This window comes from Salvia splendens, chromosome 12 (genome assembly GCF_004379255.2).
Source record: "Salvia splendens isolate huo1 chromosome 12, SspV2, whole genome shotgun sequence".
NCBI classification, from domain to species: domain Eukaryota; kingdom Viridiplantae; phylum Streptophyta; class Magnoliopsida; order Lamiales; family Lamiaceae; genus Salvia; species Salvia splendens.
Window position 1 is genome coordinate 31,969,811 of NC_056043.1, and position 17,505 is coordinate 31,987,315.

General features: G+C 33.8%; 2 protein-coding genes across 6 annotated transcripts; both read right to left on the reverse strand.

The window, feature by feature from the left end:
- Positions 1 to 1,433: 1,433 nt before the first annotated feature.
- Positions 1,434 to 5,554, reverse strand: LOC121758552 (MADS-box protein SVP-like). 3 transcript variants are annotated; one of them, XM_042153932.1, is made up of 9 exons: positions 5,453 to 5,554; positions 4,610 to 4,806; positions 3,466 to 3,541; positions 3,266 to 3,327; positions 3,073 to 3,172; positions 2,905 to 2,946; positions 2,777 to 2,824; positions 2,578 to 2,696; positions 1,434 to 1,566 (listed from the first exon to the last, which is right to left on the reverse strand). In XM_042153932.1, exons 2-9 carry the CDS (start codon positions 4,789 to 4,791, stop codon positions 1,539 to 1,541), a joined length of 657 nt encoding a protein of 218 aa, XP_042009866.1. In that variant the 5' UTR covers positions 4,792 to 4,806; positions 5,453 to 5,554; the 3' UTR covers positions 1,434 to 1,538. The 3 variants fall into 3 exon arrangements, with proteins under 3 accessions (XP_042009866.1, XP_042009867.1, XP_042009868.1); XM_042153933.1 differs by lacking the exon at positions 5,453 to 5,554 and adding an exon at positions 5,243 to 5,443; XM_042153934.1 differs by lacking the exon at positions 5,453 to 5,554 and adding an exon at positions 4,967 to 5,228.
- An 8,175-nt stretch (positions 5,555 to 13,729) lies between these two features.
- Positions 13,730 to 17,363, reverse strand: LOC121756892. Of its 3 annotated transcripts, XM_042152317.1 has the most exons (7): positions 16,551 to 17,363; positions 15,810 to 15,888; positions 15,578 to 15,639; positions 15,391 to 15,488; positions 14,993 to 15,025; positions 14,881 to 14,928; positions 14,455 to 14,805 (listed from the first exon to the last, which is right to left on the reverse strand). In XM_042152317.1, exons 2-6 carry the CDS (start codon positions 15,885 to 15,887, stop codon positions 14,882 to 14,884), a joined length of 318 nt encoding a protein of 105 aa, XP_042008251.1. In that variant the 5' UTR covers position 15,888; positions 16,551 to 17,363; the 3' UTR covers positions 14,455 to 14,805; position 14,881. The 3 variants fall into 3 exon arrangements, 1 of the variants encoding a protein (XP_042008251.1); XR_006041122.1 differs by lacking the exon at positions 16,551 to 17,363 and adding an exon at positions 13,730 to 14,009 and having other exon boundaries at positions 14,633 to 14,805; positions 14,881 to 15,025; positions 15,391 to 15,501; positions 15,810 to 15,829; XR_006041123.1 differs by lacking the exons at positions 15,810 to 15,888; positions 16,551 to 17,363 and adding an exon at positions 13,730 to 14,009 and having other exon boundaries at positions 14,633 to 14,805; positions 14,881 to 15,025; positions 15,578 to 15,595.
- Positions 17,364 to 17,505: the final 142 nt, after the last annotated feature.

The following is a 17,505-nucleotide window of genomic DNA, read 5'->3' on the forward strand; positions in this document are numbered from 1 at the left end:
GGTGCTTCTATATGCTAAGAGAGTTTTATCTTTGAAACAATACGTCAATTCGAGAGTACTAGCCGCGACATAATTTGTCTTGCGGAAAGAGGGATTTCCCGACTCGACTAATCATAGTTCGGTTTGTTTTATTATTTTCATTGTGATCTCTGTTCCACTTAATATAGTTTTTTTTCTTCGATTGCAATAGTTAGAATGTCGCTTGTATAATGTTATCTCAAATGCGACTCTTATTGTGAGACGGAGAGAGTATTATTTATCACAATAAATAGTAGTATTTGATTATTTATGTGAATGTTGTTTTATACTAATATTTTATTTTTATTATAATTCAATCTTTCCAAAATTGATATATATTCTTTAATTTAATTTCAGGTTTATTATAAAAAAACAACGTTAGTGTGTCGTATATGCATATCTATTTATGTATATCTTGAGTGAGATGGAGGAAGTAGTATATGAGAGAAGTCTCTTATGCAGTCATATTTGGTGTTTTGATTCTTTCTTCTCATTATTCATTTATGAAAAGTGTATGGGTCGTGCATCCGTGGGTGGATACTAGTGTTTAGTGATGATGTAAATTTGAACTCCTCATATAACTGATTAGATTAATTTCAGGATGAAATATCGTTAGGATTTTGTTGTTACCTTATCTCCTTCAACTATCACACAATAAATGAGACAGCCCTCGCTAAAATTTAACAACTAAGAGTTTTTCAAGATTTTCAATAGTTCTAAAAGTCACAGAAAATAATGAAAGCTTAAAGTTAAATTGACTTTATTAAAGTTGATTGTTTTCTTTTCGTAAAAGTAATTTATAATTTCTTAAATTCACAAAAAATAATTTCAATCTTTAAATTTATAATGTTCACAAAAGTTAGTCACATACTAATTGATTTAATTTACAATAAAATGCAAATACACGTGGATTTGTGTCTGTTTTAACGCACGCGTTCAAAAGAATTTCACATTAAATTGGTGAATCTTTGTGAAAAATTACACTGGTTTCGAATTTTGTTCTCCATTTTAGAGTGTGCCTTTTTGGGCGGGTCTGATACCGGGTTTCGGGTTTGGGCTGCCTTCGCGGATCCACTGATTATGGTCGGGCCAAGGTTGACTCCCTCCTCCACCTTATGGGCCTCTCGTGATGGGCTGTAAAATGAGCTCCGGAAAAAATGACCTTTTCCAGGCCCATATTTGGCCTATTTTAAAAGGCAGAGATGTGTTTATTGAATAATTTTCTTCATATTTTAATGAAAGTCTATACCTACTTATCAAAATTAAATTACAAGATATGGAAAGATATCCTCAATATAAAGGAAGATATCAAAAGTTCTTGATTCACATGGAAGGATATTTTAAAACATATCAAAATTAAATGATATCTCTTCCTATTTAAAAGATATTTGCGAAGAATTTTACAATACTCAGAATAATAAATTGTCACCAAATGGGTCAATTTATAAACATTGAACTATAAAGGTAAATAAACGTACATTCAAATTAAAGAGTACACATTTTCTGAATATAATTAACTTCTAACAGTCGCCGGCGGGAAAAGGTAACCTGCAAGAATGCATGCTAATAAATGCTATATATATATAAGAAAATCATTATATTTGTCACACATATTATTTTTATTGATTATGATTATGATTATGATTATGATAATATAATAATATAATTTATTTTGTATTTTCATCAATATTTTTCAAATTTACACATGATTATAAATAATAAAAGATAAGTGGTAGTTTGGGTGAATCCCGAGGTTTATAAAATGTTCGAAACTAAATAAGCCCTAATTAAACCCTAGGGGTGTATTTGCTTTTTTTAATCTCCCTTCAAGAAAAATAATAAAATACTATAAACTTGTCATTGATAGTGGGAGCCCTAATTTTTTAATCTTATTATTTCTATTCATAATATATTCATTTTAACCTTTATATTTAAGACTCAATTCGGTTACCATGTTTATACGTGACTAAAAGCCATATTTAATCTATCTCTTAATCGATTTTCTTTCCACGATAGCTTGGCCTATGACAATATATACAGGCATGTCTATACATCGTCAAGATAGATTACATTGTATGTCATGATTTTTCATCTCAATCTTACATCTATAACTAATTTAATCCTAGATAAATCCTATATTGGCTTATCTCATATTTTATCGATCAATTATCTTGTTTAACAACCTGAACACTACCTAACGATATTAAGGTAGTACTATAAAATTAAAACACAACTTCTTAGAGTGACGTTCGGTTCGTTAGACAAGATAATACAACCTTCATCCTTTAAAGATTGACACTTATTTTCATTTTGATCGTCCCTTAAAATCATGTATTTCTAATATATTATTGATATTTTTAAACCAAACAAAATCATTTTCTTTATGATTAGACAACATTATTTAACTTTTCGACAATAAAATCTACAATGATTTCCTCATTTCATGTCCAATCTTAAAAAAATTTATTCTGGGATAATTCCGAACAATTCCACACCAGGGCTTATATCCCTTCCTTATACCACAAAGCTAATTCATCCCAGTAATATATTCATGCATACCCGAGCTTTAGAGCGGTGTCGGAGGCACTCTTGTCCTCGTACGGACAACGGGCCCGAAAGCCATAGGAGTTGGCGATGGACTCAACTGAACTTCCTTGTTCCGTTGCGTTTCTTTTTTTCTGCATAAAGAACTTGACATTATATACATCATGTAATAAAAAGAACTAATTAGATAATAACAAAGACTCTATATATATACCTCAGCTTGCTGTTTCAGCATCTCGTTTTCTTTCTTCAGTTCTATTTCCTGCATTCTTTATAAAAGATTAGAATTCATAATAATATTGACATGAAAAAAGATACATATAGATTTAATTTAGAACTTGCCCTTGTCTCCAGCTTGCTGATCTCAAACATAAGCTGGTCATTCTGCAAAAAATAAACACACACAATAAATATATGATTAATTGTCAATACATTAAAATATATAAATTAATTTGGAACTCGCCCTTTAATTGTATCATTATTATACACGAATTAGCACGAAAATTGAACCTTTGTTTTAGAAACTCGGCCCAATGCAGACTCCACCACTCTCTCCAGTCTAGCCAGTTCATTCATGCTGAGATCTTGGAGCTCTTCTCCATTAAGTTGCCTACAAAAAAAATACTAGGATTTTCAGTTTTCAACTCGCAATAACAAATGGAAATATATAACCGTGGACGCGAGTTAATTAGCGTGACCATACTTGTATTCGCGAGTCAAGGCCGTGAGTTCCTTGCTGATCGCATCATCAATGTCGCCTCCCACCTGAAAATGTGAGCGAGTGAAAAAACATATACTCGTAAAATGATGAAATGCATCTTAGTTGGAAATTATACGTTTTCTCTCTAATTAATACTACTAGGTCTGGGGTTTGAATCACGAGTGTCACATGTAATTAACTACCTGATTGAGGAAAGTTTGCCGGAGTCGGTTGATACCCTCTGGCTGCGCCTTACGCCGTTGGATGACTTGCGTCATGCTTCAAAATCGAGAGAGGATGTCAAGGTGATTATCACAGAGATAATCGAGGGAAAATCAAGCCAATGGCGAAAATACAGAGAATTTATTTGTTACGATCGGTCTTATGATTGTATACCATAATTAGTGTAACATTTAGCACTATATATAAATAGATGTATTAGATGGAGAAGAATGAAGCAATAGAAACTTAAAATCATTCTCTTGAGATGGCTTCGTTTATAGTATATTGTTTTCCACAAAATCTGATTATATTTTTCTAAGGTACTAAATTATATTTTCGAGTCATCAATGTCATAGTTCTAAATTATAGTAGGAAATTTAGTTATGCACTAGTAGACATTGGATGAATACATCTTGACATCATAATATATCCCGACTATAGTATCAAAAAAATTCTTTAGACTTTTGCTTTTCTAAAACGAAATTAGAAGTAAAGGATATAAATTTTATTACAATGAAGTAGCTCACGAAATTCAAATACTACTATATATAAATAATGAATTCTAAATCTAAATATCAACCCTACCGTAACCAAGAAATAAACTCCTATAATCTAAAACAAGATTCTAATTAATTATAACAAGACTAGTCTTTATGTTAGAGAATTTTTATTAACTATTATAGAGATAAAAAATTATGTCAAAGAAATTTGCTTATGTTCTAACTTTAGTTAAATAAATACAGTATCATAGTAAAATAGGAATTTTTCCTGTAATCTTCTAACAAGTAATGTTTCAAGAAAAAATAGTACTCCCTCCGTCCCATTAAATATGCGTTTTTCGACACGAGATTTTATGTAGTGTTGTTTTGTAAGTTAATGAAGAGAGAGTAAAGTAAGAGAGAAGAAAAAGTAGAGAGAGTATTGTTTCTATTTTTAGAAACGGTTTTATTTTTAATGGGACAGACCAAAAAGGAAAACGTTTCATTTCTAATGGGACGGAGGGAGTACTATACATCACGTTTAACACAAGAAAAGAACTGTAGGAAACACAGAGTAAAATTAATTTTATGTAAAAGTAGTATGGCTTGAAATATAAATCCAGTGTGTTTGAGAAAGAGAGAAAACCTGGAGCTGGAGTAGTCAAAGAGCCTGCCGGTGGCCGAGAAAACAATGAGAGCAATCTCAGCATCGCAAAGAGTGGCGAGTTCTTTCGCTTTCTTGAAAAGCCCTCTTCTCCTCTTCGAAAAAGTCACCTGCCTCGATGTCAAGTTATCGATCTTCTTTATCTCAATCTTCTGCCTCACCATCTTCCTTCACCTTCACTGCAATTTGCATCTCATCAATTTTACAATTGAGAGAGAGAGAGAGATTTTCTAGTATAAAATGAATAAAAATTATCGAAAATTATCTTTATTCCTGCACTAAACCAATAGAATTCTTATTAATATTTTTTTCTGTGTTCGCTACTGGATAAAATAATACATGGTAGAGAGGGAGAGAGAGAGCTTCTAGACGATAAGTTTCTACAAAACTATGGGAAGGAGGGAGGAAGCAGGTTAAGCCCGTGCCAAAAAAAAATTCTTTAACTATTTTGTAATGTAAAAAAATTATCACTTATCAAATTATGCTTAGAAAATTATAAATTTCAATAGATTTTCTATCAATATTTTTTTTCTGCGTTCGTTACTGCCAAACAAAACAAGTACTACTACATGATAAACAAAAACCCATTACAACACAAGATCTGAAAGCATAAACCTTCTTCCAAAACAATTGTATAGATAAGAATAGCAAACAAAGGCAGCATTTTGTAATTGTACAAATTTTTAAGTTAAAAATAAGCAAAACTTATGGATCTATAGATAGGGGAGATAATCAACAGAGTGATTCTATATATGCATAGAGAATGAGAAATGGAAAGTTTAAAACTCAGGTGAATTTGCTAATTGAGGGATGATTTGACATAACCTGCAGAAGTGGAAGCCAAACTGTCAATGCCACCAACCCTAGAGAGAGAAACAAGAGAGAGAAGAAAGCAAAGTGAATCTGATTATCAGTTTCACAGCTTATAAAGAGAGTGGGATTAGACAGAATGGGGTGGGAGCGTGATTTTCAAAGGCGATGTTTTTATTATTTTACTACTAAAGTCCTAAAATGGTCCTTAATATATTGCGTTTTTTTTTTATTTTGGTCAAAAATATTATCTTTTGAATTATTCGGTCTCTCACATTTGAAATCAGATCACATTTGGTCCATTTTGGACGGTTCCGTCAAATATTTGACGATTTTAATTACCGGGTCACAAATCCATCACTAACTGGGGAAACTGATCCGTCACAAATCCATCACAAATTCCGTCACTAATCCTCCATTTCATTTCTCCCCATCCCCTCTGAAATCTCATGCTCTCTACGCCATGGCAGCCGTCGTTCACACCATGACTTCCGCCATCCGCGACCCTGTGGTAGTAAGCCCCTCTCGAGTTCTCGTCTCAATCGCCGTCGTCAACGCTATGGCCGCCGTCGTTTGCGACATGGCCGTAGTGGCGGTGGCCCGCTAATTTGTTGTCGTGACGATTATCGGCGTGAGATCCGAGCCGGCGTGTTCCATGGCCGCTGTTGTTTTCCATTTTTTTGTGATTATGGATTGAGAATCAATTTTAGAGATTCAATTCTTCCATCTGGATTCCGTTTGCGCAAATTTGAGCCAGCAAATCGATTCTAGGTTCCTTGGTTTTGATTTTAAAACTCGATTTTCTCTCATTTATGGATGAATCTATTGATTATGGAAATTTTGACGAATTTTGGATCTGGATTTTGCCAAATGCAATTTCTTCAACTAAAAAATGCATAGAAGAGAAGGGTAATAATGTCACTTTAGCTCCCACTTAAACAATAATCTAAAAAACTATTTGTGACGGATCAGTGTCTCCCAGTTAGTAACAGATTTGTGACGGATTTGTGACTCGGTAATTAAACCGTCAAATATTTGACGGAACTATCCGAAATGGACCAAATGTGATCCGATTTCAAATGTGAGGAACCGAATAATTCAAAAGATAATGTTTTGGACCAAAATAAAAAACGCAATATGTTAAGGACCATTTTGGGACTTTAGTCTTATTTTACCAAACACAAGTTATAATCTTTTGATGAAAACTTGTCTCGTATGATCCCTCCCATTGGTTGTCATAAGTTGATCTTGTATTGATTTGTAAAGAAAAGTGAATGAAAAAAAAGTTAACGAAATATGAATCCTATTTTTATTTTAATTGTACATTGATTTTATAATAAAATATGAATGATATAGTCATATAGGAAAATGAAATATGAGTTCCATTACCAGAAGAAGTAAAAAATATGTGTGACAAATATTGTGAGATGGATCGAAAAGGAAACAAATGACAATTAATGTCGAATGAAGATATTATAAATTATACTCTCTCCGTCCCACAAGAGTATGCACTCTTGGTTGAGCGCAGATTTTAACGCACAATTGGTATAATAAGATTGAGATAGAAAGATTAAGTAATTGAAGTATTGTAGTGGAGAATGAGTTCTACCTCATTAGAGAGAATTTTTTTTTCCAAGTTTATAAAGTGCATACTCTAGTAAGACGGATTAAAAAAGAAAGAGTGTATACTCATGTGTGACGGAGGAAGTGGTACTTAATTAAATACTCAAATTGTTGATTTATAATCATAATATTTAGTTTAATTTTAGTCAATCCGATAACACTACCAAAAATAACAAATTTACCGACAGATTGATTTTAATTTAGGTGAAAACAAAATACTTTGTTTTATTAATATAAATGAAAAAAATTAAATATATTTATTTAATGAAATGTCATTGTTATAATAATTGTTGAAACACATTGTTTTGTAGGTAGATATCATAATTGAGAAGATTTAGAAATTCATAATTTAATAGTATAAATTTATTTTTAAACTATTGTTGGCCTAGTCAAAATTTGATCAAAATTTATAATTTAACTAGCTTCTCTTTTCTTAACCTCGAGCTACATATGAAAATGTAATGATTTATATTTATAGTTAAATTTTACTAAATAAATGTCCAATTTCTTTAATTATTCAACATATATATCGGCATGGGAATCATTCTACAATTTGAATTAATAAAAGCGTAGGTACCAAACTACCAATTATACTTGGAGGCTCAGTTTTATCCATATATGTTATATCCATATACCTCTTTATACATTTGTACAATATTATGTACATTTGTGGATTCGCACATGCACATATATTCATTTATAAGTCAAAATGGTCCGTTCCACGATAATAGAGTTATTTTGTTATTTTGGTACGTTTCATAGTAGTGGAGTCATTTCTTTTTTTAGTAAAAGTCAACACATTTCTTCTCACTTACTTTATTCTCTCTTACTTTATTCTTTATGTACCTTTTTCATTTCCTGCTTTACTCTTTCTTTGCTTAATTCACCTAACACAATTTTTCTTAAATTTCGTGCTAAAAAGAAACGTCTTCAGTACTATGGAACGGAAGGAGTAGAATGTACTTATTAGGTTGCAGGTTGTGAAATGGACTGGCTATTTTTCTACCTGCATACAATTTGGAAAAAAAATATAGTAAAAATGTTTGTTATATATTATTAGTAGGTGTAGGTGTAGGTGTAGGTGTAGGTGTAGGTGTATGTGTATGTGTGGGTGGTAGCTAATTAACTACACAAACAGAAAAAATTATTTTCATCGTTTTATAGATTGATTGATTTGTTCAAGTCCATAATTGATCAAAGTAGTTTAACGTTACTATTGCAAAAGACTAATATTTATTCCCATGTCCTTTTTTTTATCACTAATAAAGACATCATGTAAATTGAACAAGTCAGTAGATCTTATTTTTACAAATTAAATTTACCATAAAGGTTAATGATTTAAGTTAGTAGGTGTGAAATTATATTGAACTACCGCTATAGTAATTATCATATATTTTTTCAGATTCGTCTTTATTTTGATAAATTATAAGGACGAAATAATTTATAGTAGTAGTTCATAGTGCAAAAAATTTGGTCACAAAAGATGTAAGTGTTATATACATTTATTCTTTATATGTTAAATATAGTACGTAATTCTTAAATGGCAAAAGGCTCATTTTGGTCCTTAACATATTGCGATTTATTGATTTTGCTCCAAAACATTATCTTTTGAATTATTCGTTCCTCACAAATAAAAACGGGTCACATTTGGTCTGAATTTGACGGAACCGTTAAAAGTTAACGGTCAACGCAAATAAGTGAGCCTAAATTAATATAATAACCCCAACTGAATTAGAATTTCAATATTTCTTAAAAATTAATAAAAAAGAACGTTTCTTCTTCCACATTTAAAAAAAAAACATTCTACAATCCAAATTACTCTTTCTTCTTCTTTTCGGTTTAAACCATTACTTCGACGGCTTCCTCTCCACTAGCTATGGTGGCGTCACACCCTTCCCTGCAACTCCCCATTCTGCTCCACCGCACACTCTTCCTTCCCCTCTTCCCATCTTTGCGCTATCACTAATTGCCCTCTCAAAAACATCAAAATGAGCACTTGCCACAAGTTTCCTACCCCTCATACTACACCTACGGCGACGGCAGCTTCGTCGCTAAGCTATACCATGACACCCTCCCCTCCTCCCCATCCTTAAACCTCTCCAATTTCACAATTGGCTGCGCGCATTCCGTCCTTAGGGAACCCATTCTCCAAGGTATTGATCGGGCTCTGCTGCTGGTCTTTCAAATTAGGGCTTTCTGAACCCTCCCCCTCGAACTCCCGAAACTCGTCGTTGTTGTTATCGTTCTCTTCGGGAAGGAAGCTCGTGCTCTCAATTCCGATTCCGCCGCCATTGTGGGCGGCGGAGGGGTCGAATTTGTTCCAATTGGAGCGTGCCCTTTTCGTGGGCTTCTTCACTTTGGGCTTGTAGTGGCCGAAATCGGCGAAATTCTCAGTGATTTGGAGCGAATCGTGGAAATTGTCAGCGGCGGCGGCAGCACCGTTGACGAGGTTGGTTAAAGGTCGGGTCTTGGAGGTTTTGGCGGTGAGGGATGGGTCTTTGTGGAAGCGCCAGGTGGAGGTTTTAGTGGGGCGGGGAGGGGGGCGTCATAGGGCGGGTTGCCGCCGAGGCGGCGTTGGGGCGGCCCAGGCGTTTGGGGGGTTGGATGTGGCGGCGGCGGCAGCGGTGGTGGGGTTGTCGAGTGGAGGGGGTCTAATTAAAACAAATAATATCAAATAATTTAGAATTAATCTATGTTTTTGTTTTTTAATTTTCTATTTTATTTTATTTATTAATCTATTTTCTAAGTTATTATTTTCCAAATAATTTTAAAATTCTAATAATAAATTGCTAATGTAGTCAGAAAACTCACTTATTTGCGTTGACCGTTAACTTTTAACGATTCCGTCAAATTCGAACCAAATGTGACCCGTTTTTATTTGTGAGGGACCGAATAATTCAAAATATAATGTTTTGAGCCAAAATCAATAATCGCAATATGTTAAAGACCAAAATTGGCCTTTAGTCTTTTTAAATTTGTTGAATAGTTTTCAAACCTATTAATAATATCCATATTTATATAAATCAGTACGTTCTCTTTAATTTCATTTGTCAAAAGAATCATTACTAGGGGCACACCATGTCATATTGTCACATGACATGCCTAGATCACTGAATATATATTTTTTTCGAAACGACTTTGATATTAGTGAAAATATCAACGATATTAGTAATAATATCATTTTGTTTGTGTAGCCCACATGTTAATTTCAAATGACCAATCGTTTACCACATGTTTCGATACACCAATAGTTTTATTTTAATAAGTATTGTTAATCAAATGAACATACCGAATCAAGTACTTGCATGATTTATTACTACACCTAGAAGTCGATATAAATTTAATATTCTATGAATTCAGCCACCAAAACAGTACTATAAGCATTAATTTTAATGGTGAAATATATAGAGTTTATAGTTATGAGAATTTAATTACCAAGTTATTTGAAAGAAAAGTCAGATCGAAAGAAAAGTCAGATGCTATATGGCGATATATATGATGTTTGCAACTAATCTTTATCTCCACTGATGGGATAAACCTCCTATCAGGCTAATCGGCGTATGTAGATCGGCGAACGATAAATATCTGTCGCGGGCGAGTGCCCGACTTGCCCGTCGAGCACGACGGTTGTCTCACTTTGGAGAATATTATGAACGATAATATCGATATTCTTGATTGATTTTTTAAATGATTACAATAACATATATTTATAATGCTAACAATTAACTTAATGAACAAGAAAACAAAGATATGAAAAAGATATGCAAATCCTAATTTATCTAACTAATAATGCTCGTATTAACTCTCATACGGTTGAAATCTACCTTGTCCTCAATGTGGGAACTCGGCAACCAAATCTGGTGTTGTGCACGGAACGTCTTCTGTCGGGCAGCGGCACAACTTTGGTTCGAGATGGTGGGAATGCATAACTAGTTGCTGTGCGCGGGTGGATTCCCGTCGGGCAGCGTCGTAGCTATGGTTCGATCGGTGTGGCTAGTTGCTGTGCGCGGTGGATTCCCGTTGGACAGCGACGTAGCTGTGATTCGATTGGTGTTTTGGAGGGTGAGATCGTGATGAAAGCACCAATTTGATAGGATAAACCCCGTCCCCAGTTCCGGCCCCAAGTCCCCTCCATGTCATCATTCCTCTACAGTTGCGGCCCAGGTCCCAACTGCTCTAACCCTGCAGGCCACAACCCGGGCCGCAACTAATAAATGACACTATTCACAACTTCAGACTATTTTGCTCGTAAATGCAATACATTGAACAATTGAAACCAGGAAAATACATTGTTCAGTAGAAATTAAAATTACAATTCCTAGACAACGCAAATTATAACACGAGAAATTCATTTTTAATAAAAAATAATAAATTATAAACTAAAAAACATAAAAAATAAAATATTAAAAATCTGCAAAAAAAAATTTTAAAATATGCAACAACGTTCTCGCCCCTCTCCCTCTTCCTCCCTCTTTTTTATTATAACATAAAAAATTGCAAAACAAATGCAAAAAAAATTAAAAATTGGAAAATGGGATCGTCTCCCCTCTTCTTCATCTTCCTCCCTGATCTTCATTTTCCTCCCCCTTCTTCCTCACCCCTCTCCCTCTCCCTCTCCCTCTCCCTCTTCTTCCTCTTCCTCCCTCTTCTTCCTCTTCCAATTTTTGCCAAAAATTCCCCCTCCGTCACGGCCCCTCTCCCTCCATCGCGCCACTGGGCCGGGCCGCAGGACGGTCACCAGGCCGGGAACGCGGCCCCGGGACCGGCCCAGGCCGTGCCTCTCCTCCGATCAACGCGTGGGACGGGCCGGGACTAGCTATTTGCGGCCCGGCCCTCCGCGTTATTCATGCTCTAAGTATTTGAGCTATTTTCCTCTCATCAATTACTTTTAAAATAACTTTAGTATTATTTTATTATTGAATTTCAGCAATATATTTTAGCTGAAACAGAAAAATTAACTGACTCAACATGAATTTTTTTTGGACGAACTCGAAGATAATGTAATCCAACAAGGCAACAACTCTAATGCAAGTGGCAGACGACAATTTATGGCTGGATTTTTAAAGTCCGTACCAACATGTTACTGTAATATTTCTCCATTAAAATTTCTCAACATAGGTAAATATTTTCTGTAAGGTCACCTAAATTTTTTTTTCTCGACATAGGTAATTTTAAATGTTAAACCATTTTAAAACTTTTTAGCCTTGAATCCGATATTTCGATCTAGAAAAGTCTTCTTTTATATTTATACTTCCCTTTTTCTACCCATATATAGGATTTATTAATACTAGATAGTTGTGGTCCCTCAAATTATTGTTTCTTTCTTTTCTCTCTTTTAAAATTAGGGATTCTTTTTCCTTGCTCCAAGCTTTGGTAATTATTTCCTTCTCGCTTTAAAAAATGTAGGAACATTGGTTTGTGAATTGATTTTTCTTTTGAGTTTTCTTATTGTTTTTATTTGGAACCTTAAAAGGAGTGTTAGTGCGACTTCAAAAGGATTTAATATTAACTTAAGCTAAAGATTTGATTAATTAATTTCCACAAAGCAAACAAATTTTCAGTTTTCAAAATGAATTAAGCAATACATTATGCATGTTAGACTTTTCTGTGTAATATCTACACATGAATTAATAGTCCCTCATTGAATGCATTGATTGAGAATCAAGGTTAGATTGAGTCTATTAATTACATCTGGTTCTAGGACTTGAGTATTTGGGCACACACAACGACAAATCCATTTTTTTATGAAAGGAAAAGACTCAACTATCATAGCAATAATCTGACAAAAAATAACCAACAGCAAAAATGCATGTAGTGATTGACAAAGAGGAATGTTCCATTTCATTCTCGTATATATATATTTTTTACCTATTATTATAATTATGTGTATAGTGTTGGAATAATTACGCCATTCATGCAAAAATTTTGCTATTGATTCACATTAGTGCAAAATGTTTGAATTTGACGTCGCCGGTCTTTTACATCCACGGGGTATAGAAAATCAAAGTTAGCAATTTGTTATTGTTACACTATAAAACAATTTAACACTATATGAAATCATTTGCGAAAGAATTTATTATATAATTTATAAGTATTTATTATCTAAATTTGGTATTTTTGGGAACTCTTTAGAAAATGGAAAAAATATAATTTAAACATGTGAGTCCTATATACTATCATATTAATAATACTAGGTATTGTATTTTATTTATTTATCAAATGGCGAAAAAATTAATTATTTAATTTTAAAGATTTATAAACTAATATTTCATTCCAGACGTAGTTTAGTCCATTCTTCATTTATTAGGCAGACTAAACCTAAAAATGTCATTTCATTCATTCCATTATTCCATTCATAAATAGATCCATTACTTTATGGAGTAGTATTATTTGGAATTTTAGATATAGGACTATAAATATCAAGCATAGAATCATCCAAGAGACTGGAATATTGTGCCAATGGACCTTATGTGTAATTTGGGCTGAATTTTATATATTTTAAACCCAAATTAGTTTTTATTTAATATTTTTGTGACTTCTTTACTCTTAAATTAAATAATTCGTATTCCGGACAATACCAAGTTAATTGCACCATTTCTTATTAGAATAAAAGTTGGCTCTTTAATCTCCTACTTTATTTTTTTTCTTATTTTATTGACTCTACTTAGCTCATTAAATACTAGTACTACGTTAAAATTATGTGTTACAAAGAAACAACTCGATTAACTTGAAAAGATAGAGAGAGTAATATAACAAGATTTGTGTTTATAGGCACACCCGCGGCCCTAGCCGCCACCTCTCTCTCCACTGCACCACCACCAGCCTATGGCCCATCGTTGCTGCTGTCTCCGGCGGCTTTGCCGAACATTGAGCTATAAAAGTAACTCAAAATAAAAAGTAAACATTTTCTTGACATAAATGCTAACAGTCGCCGCCGGGAAAAGGTAAGCTGCAAGAATTCATGAATATATATAAGCATTTAGCAACTCAAATTGTTTTTGGATTATAAATTATTCTTGAACCCGAATTTAGATACATGACTAATTTGCAAATATACACATGCTTATATTATAAATACCCAATGACAAGTGGTTTGGGTAAATCCCAAAGCTTGTTAAATGTTTCATACTAAGAAAAGCCCTAATTAAACCCTACGGATGTATTTGCTTTTTATTTCCTTAAATAAAGAGATAAAATAATAGTACTACAGCTTACTCTCTTTAGGGTAAACAATTGAAAAAAAAACATGAAACTTTGTCAAATTTTAGTCAGTACTACCAAGTACTTTACAATGAGTTAAAAAAAAAGTTTTGATTTGCTTGCAAATATCTCATGGATAATATATTGTTGATTTTTTCAACCAGGAACACCATTTTTCATATAAATAGAAGAAATCATTTAACTCACCACTAGTGAGACATTCACATATGCTTTCTCGGCTATTATATACAAAAAAAAAAATCACCACTAAAAGTGAACAAATCCAAGCTTCATGATGATTCTGTCTGATTTTTAAATTTACGAGATAGAACAGAATTTGACCAAATTTTGTGGCTCTTTCGACAATATTACCTTTTTATCAAGTCACGTTTGATAACTAGGGTTTATAAACCTTCCTCATACACACCCCAGCTTGAGAGCAGTATCGGAGATGCTCTTGCCCTGGTCCGGATAGTGGCCGCGAAAGCCATAGGAGTTGGCGATGGACTCAACCGTACTTCCTTGCTCCGCTGCGTTTCTGGTTTCTGCACAAACACAACAACTACCGGTTAGAAACTCGCAAACGAGATTCTCTATTCTAAAATCGGGTTTATATATACCTCAGCTTGCTGTTTCAGCATCGCATTTTCTTTCTCCAGTTCGATTCCCTGAATTCTTGAAAAATTATTAGAACATGAAAAAAGATACATTAAGGTTTAGTATGGAACGTGCCCTTGTCTCCAGCTTGCTGATCTCGAACATAAACTGAAAAGCAAAAAAAATCAAAATGGGATCCAAATCGAACCGAATTGGAAAAACAAAATTCGCTAAAAATCTAATCCGAACTGAACTGAAATCTAAACAATCCGAACCAAATTTTAAACTTAATATTCGAATCTCGAGTCACCCTCTAATTATAGGTGTAGAATTATATCTTTATTAGAATGTACTCCCTCTGTTCCATGTTAATATTATCATTTTTCTATTTTAGAATGTTTCAACATAATTGAGTCATTTCTATTTTGGCAAAAAGTAATTATCCTCTTACTTTATTTATTATGCACTTAACACACTATTATTAAATTTCGTGCAAAAAAAAATGCCTCTGTTAAATGGAACGGAGGGAGTACCTTTTTTAGCAACTCGTCCCAAGGCTGACTCTACCACTCTTTCTAGCCTGGCCAGTTCATTCATGTCGAGCTCTTCGAGCTCTTCTCCCTTAAGCCGACTAAAAAAAAGGGCTATTCAGTTTTCAACTCGCAATAATATATGGAAATACGATAATAAAACCGTGGATGCAAGTTAACGTGTCAATACTTGAATTCGCGAGTCAAGGCCATGTGTTCCTTGCTGATCGCATCATTGTTGTCGCCTCCCACCTGAAAATGTGAGCAATTGAAAAGCACAAACTCTGTAAAACGATGAAGCGCAGTTTAATTGATAAGACGAGCCCCCTCTAATATATATAGGTCTGGGGTTCGAATCAGTTTAAATGTCATGTTACTAAAAAAACTCGATATTATATATTATAATGAATTAAATTAATTACCTGACTGAGGAGAGTTTGCCGGAATCGGTTGATACCCTCAGCTGGTTGCACCTTACGCTTTTGAATCACTTGCATCATGCTTCAAAATCGACCATTAATACAGTTTAGCGCTTAAACTTCTTTAAAAATGAAAAAATCGGAACACATCGGTCTGAGAGACTCGAAACTACACCCCCGGGTTAGGAATTGACCCGAAACAATGGTCAATGAGTCCAGATTTTTTGACCTATAGAGTGGTTTAGGACAAATCCAACATATGTGATCTAAGTTCAAAAAATTACTATTGCAACTTCTTGTGGATGTAACTAAGTTGAATTGGAAAGATCAAAAAATTACTATTGCAATGTCTTTTATTGCTTAATTATTTCTCTTTATCTTCTTTTTTTTATGAATATTTCGCTTATCTTCTTGATTAATTTGTCAGGATATCAGATTCTTATGTACTTGCAACACAATACACTATACATTGCTAATTTTCTATTCATGCTATAGTAAATGAACCCGTGAATTTCCCATCTTAACATTAAATTTCTATTCATGCTATAGTAAATGAACCAGTGAATTTCCCATCTTAACATTCTTTGACACCAAATTAATGTGAATGAAACTTAGCAAAAGTAATTTCTTCAGTTTAGATGAGCTTTTAACAAGAGAGTAAAAATTAAGACCCCCTGCTCTAAAAGTACATGCAATGACTTGCAATAAATGTGTGTGTGTGTGAGAGAGAGAGAGGGAGCAAACCTGGAGGTGGAGTAGTCGAAGAGCCTGCCGGTGGCCGAGAAAACAATGAGAGCAATCTCAGCATCGCAAAGAGTGTGGCGAGTTCTTTCGCTTTCTTGAAAAGCCCTCTTCTCCTCTTCGAAAAAGTCACCTGCCTCGATGTCAAGTTATCGATCTTCTTTATCTCAATCTTTTGCCTCACCATCTTCCTACACCTTTACTGCAATTTGCATCTCATCAATTTTACAATTCCGAGCAAGCGGCTTCAGCCCTTAGGGCATCCACTGTAAGGCGGAAACTTCCAATAGCCCCGCCTCTTTTTTGTCCACAACCCCAGTTTATTTATCTGCGCTCACAAAAAAAAATGTCCACAGCTATAAGATGGCCCCAAAATTTTTAGCCACTTTTCATTTTATTTTATTTTCGTTTGTTTAAATCAATTATAATTAAAATTATCGGAATGTAAATAATTATTCTATTTATATCAAAATGTATAGAAATTATCAAAAATTGTCCCTAATCCGCATTTACCAAACTCATGCCTAGAAATTACCAATATACACAAAATTTGTAGTACATAAAAAGGGATAGCAAACAAGGGCTGCATTTTGTACAAATGCAAAAGTGGAAAATGAACAAAACATAATTTATTTATGTATGTAGAAATAGGGGAGACGTTGAGACAGCCAGCAGTTTGATTCTATGAGAAATGGAAGGGGTTTAAAAATCATGTGGAATTTGCTAATTCAGGGAAGAAATCACATCACCTGCAGAAGAGGAAACCACACTGCCAATGCCACCAACCCTAGAGAGAGAAACAAGAGAGAGAAGAAACAAGGTGAATTTGATTATCATTTTATCAACTTATAAATAGAGCTGGATTGGACATAAAGGGTGTGGAGCGTGATTATCAAAGCCAAGGTTTAAATTTTAGTATACCTATGTTACTTGCTCCGTTCCTTTGTAATTTGAGGCA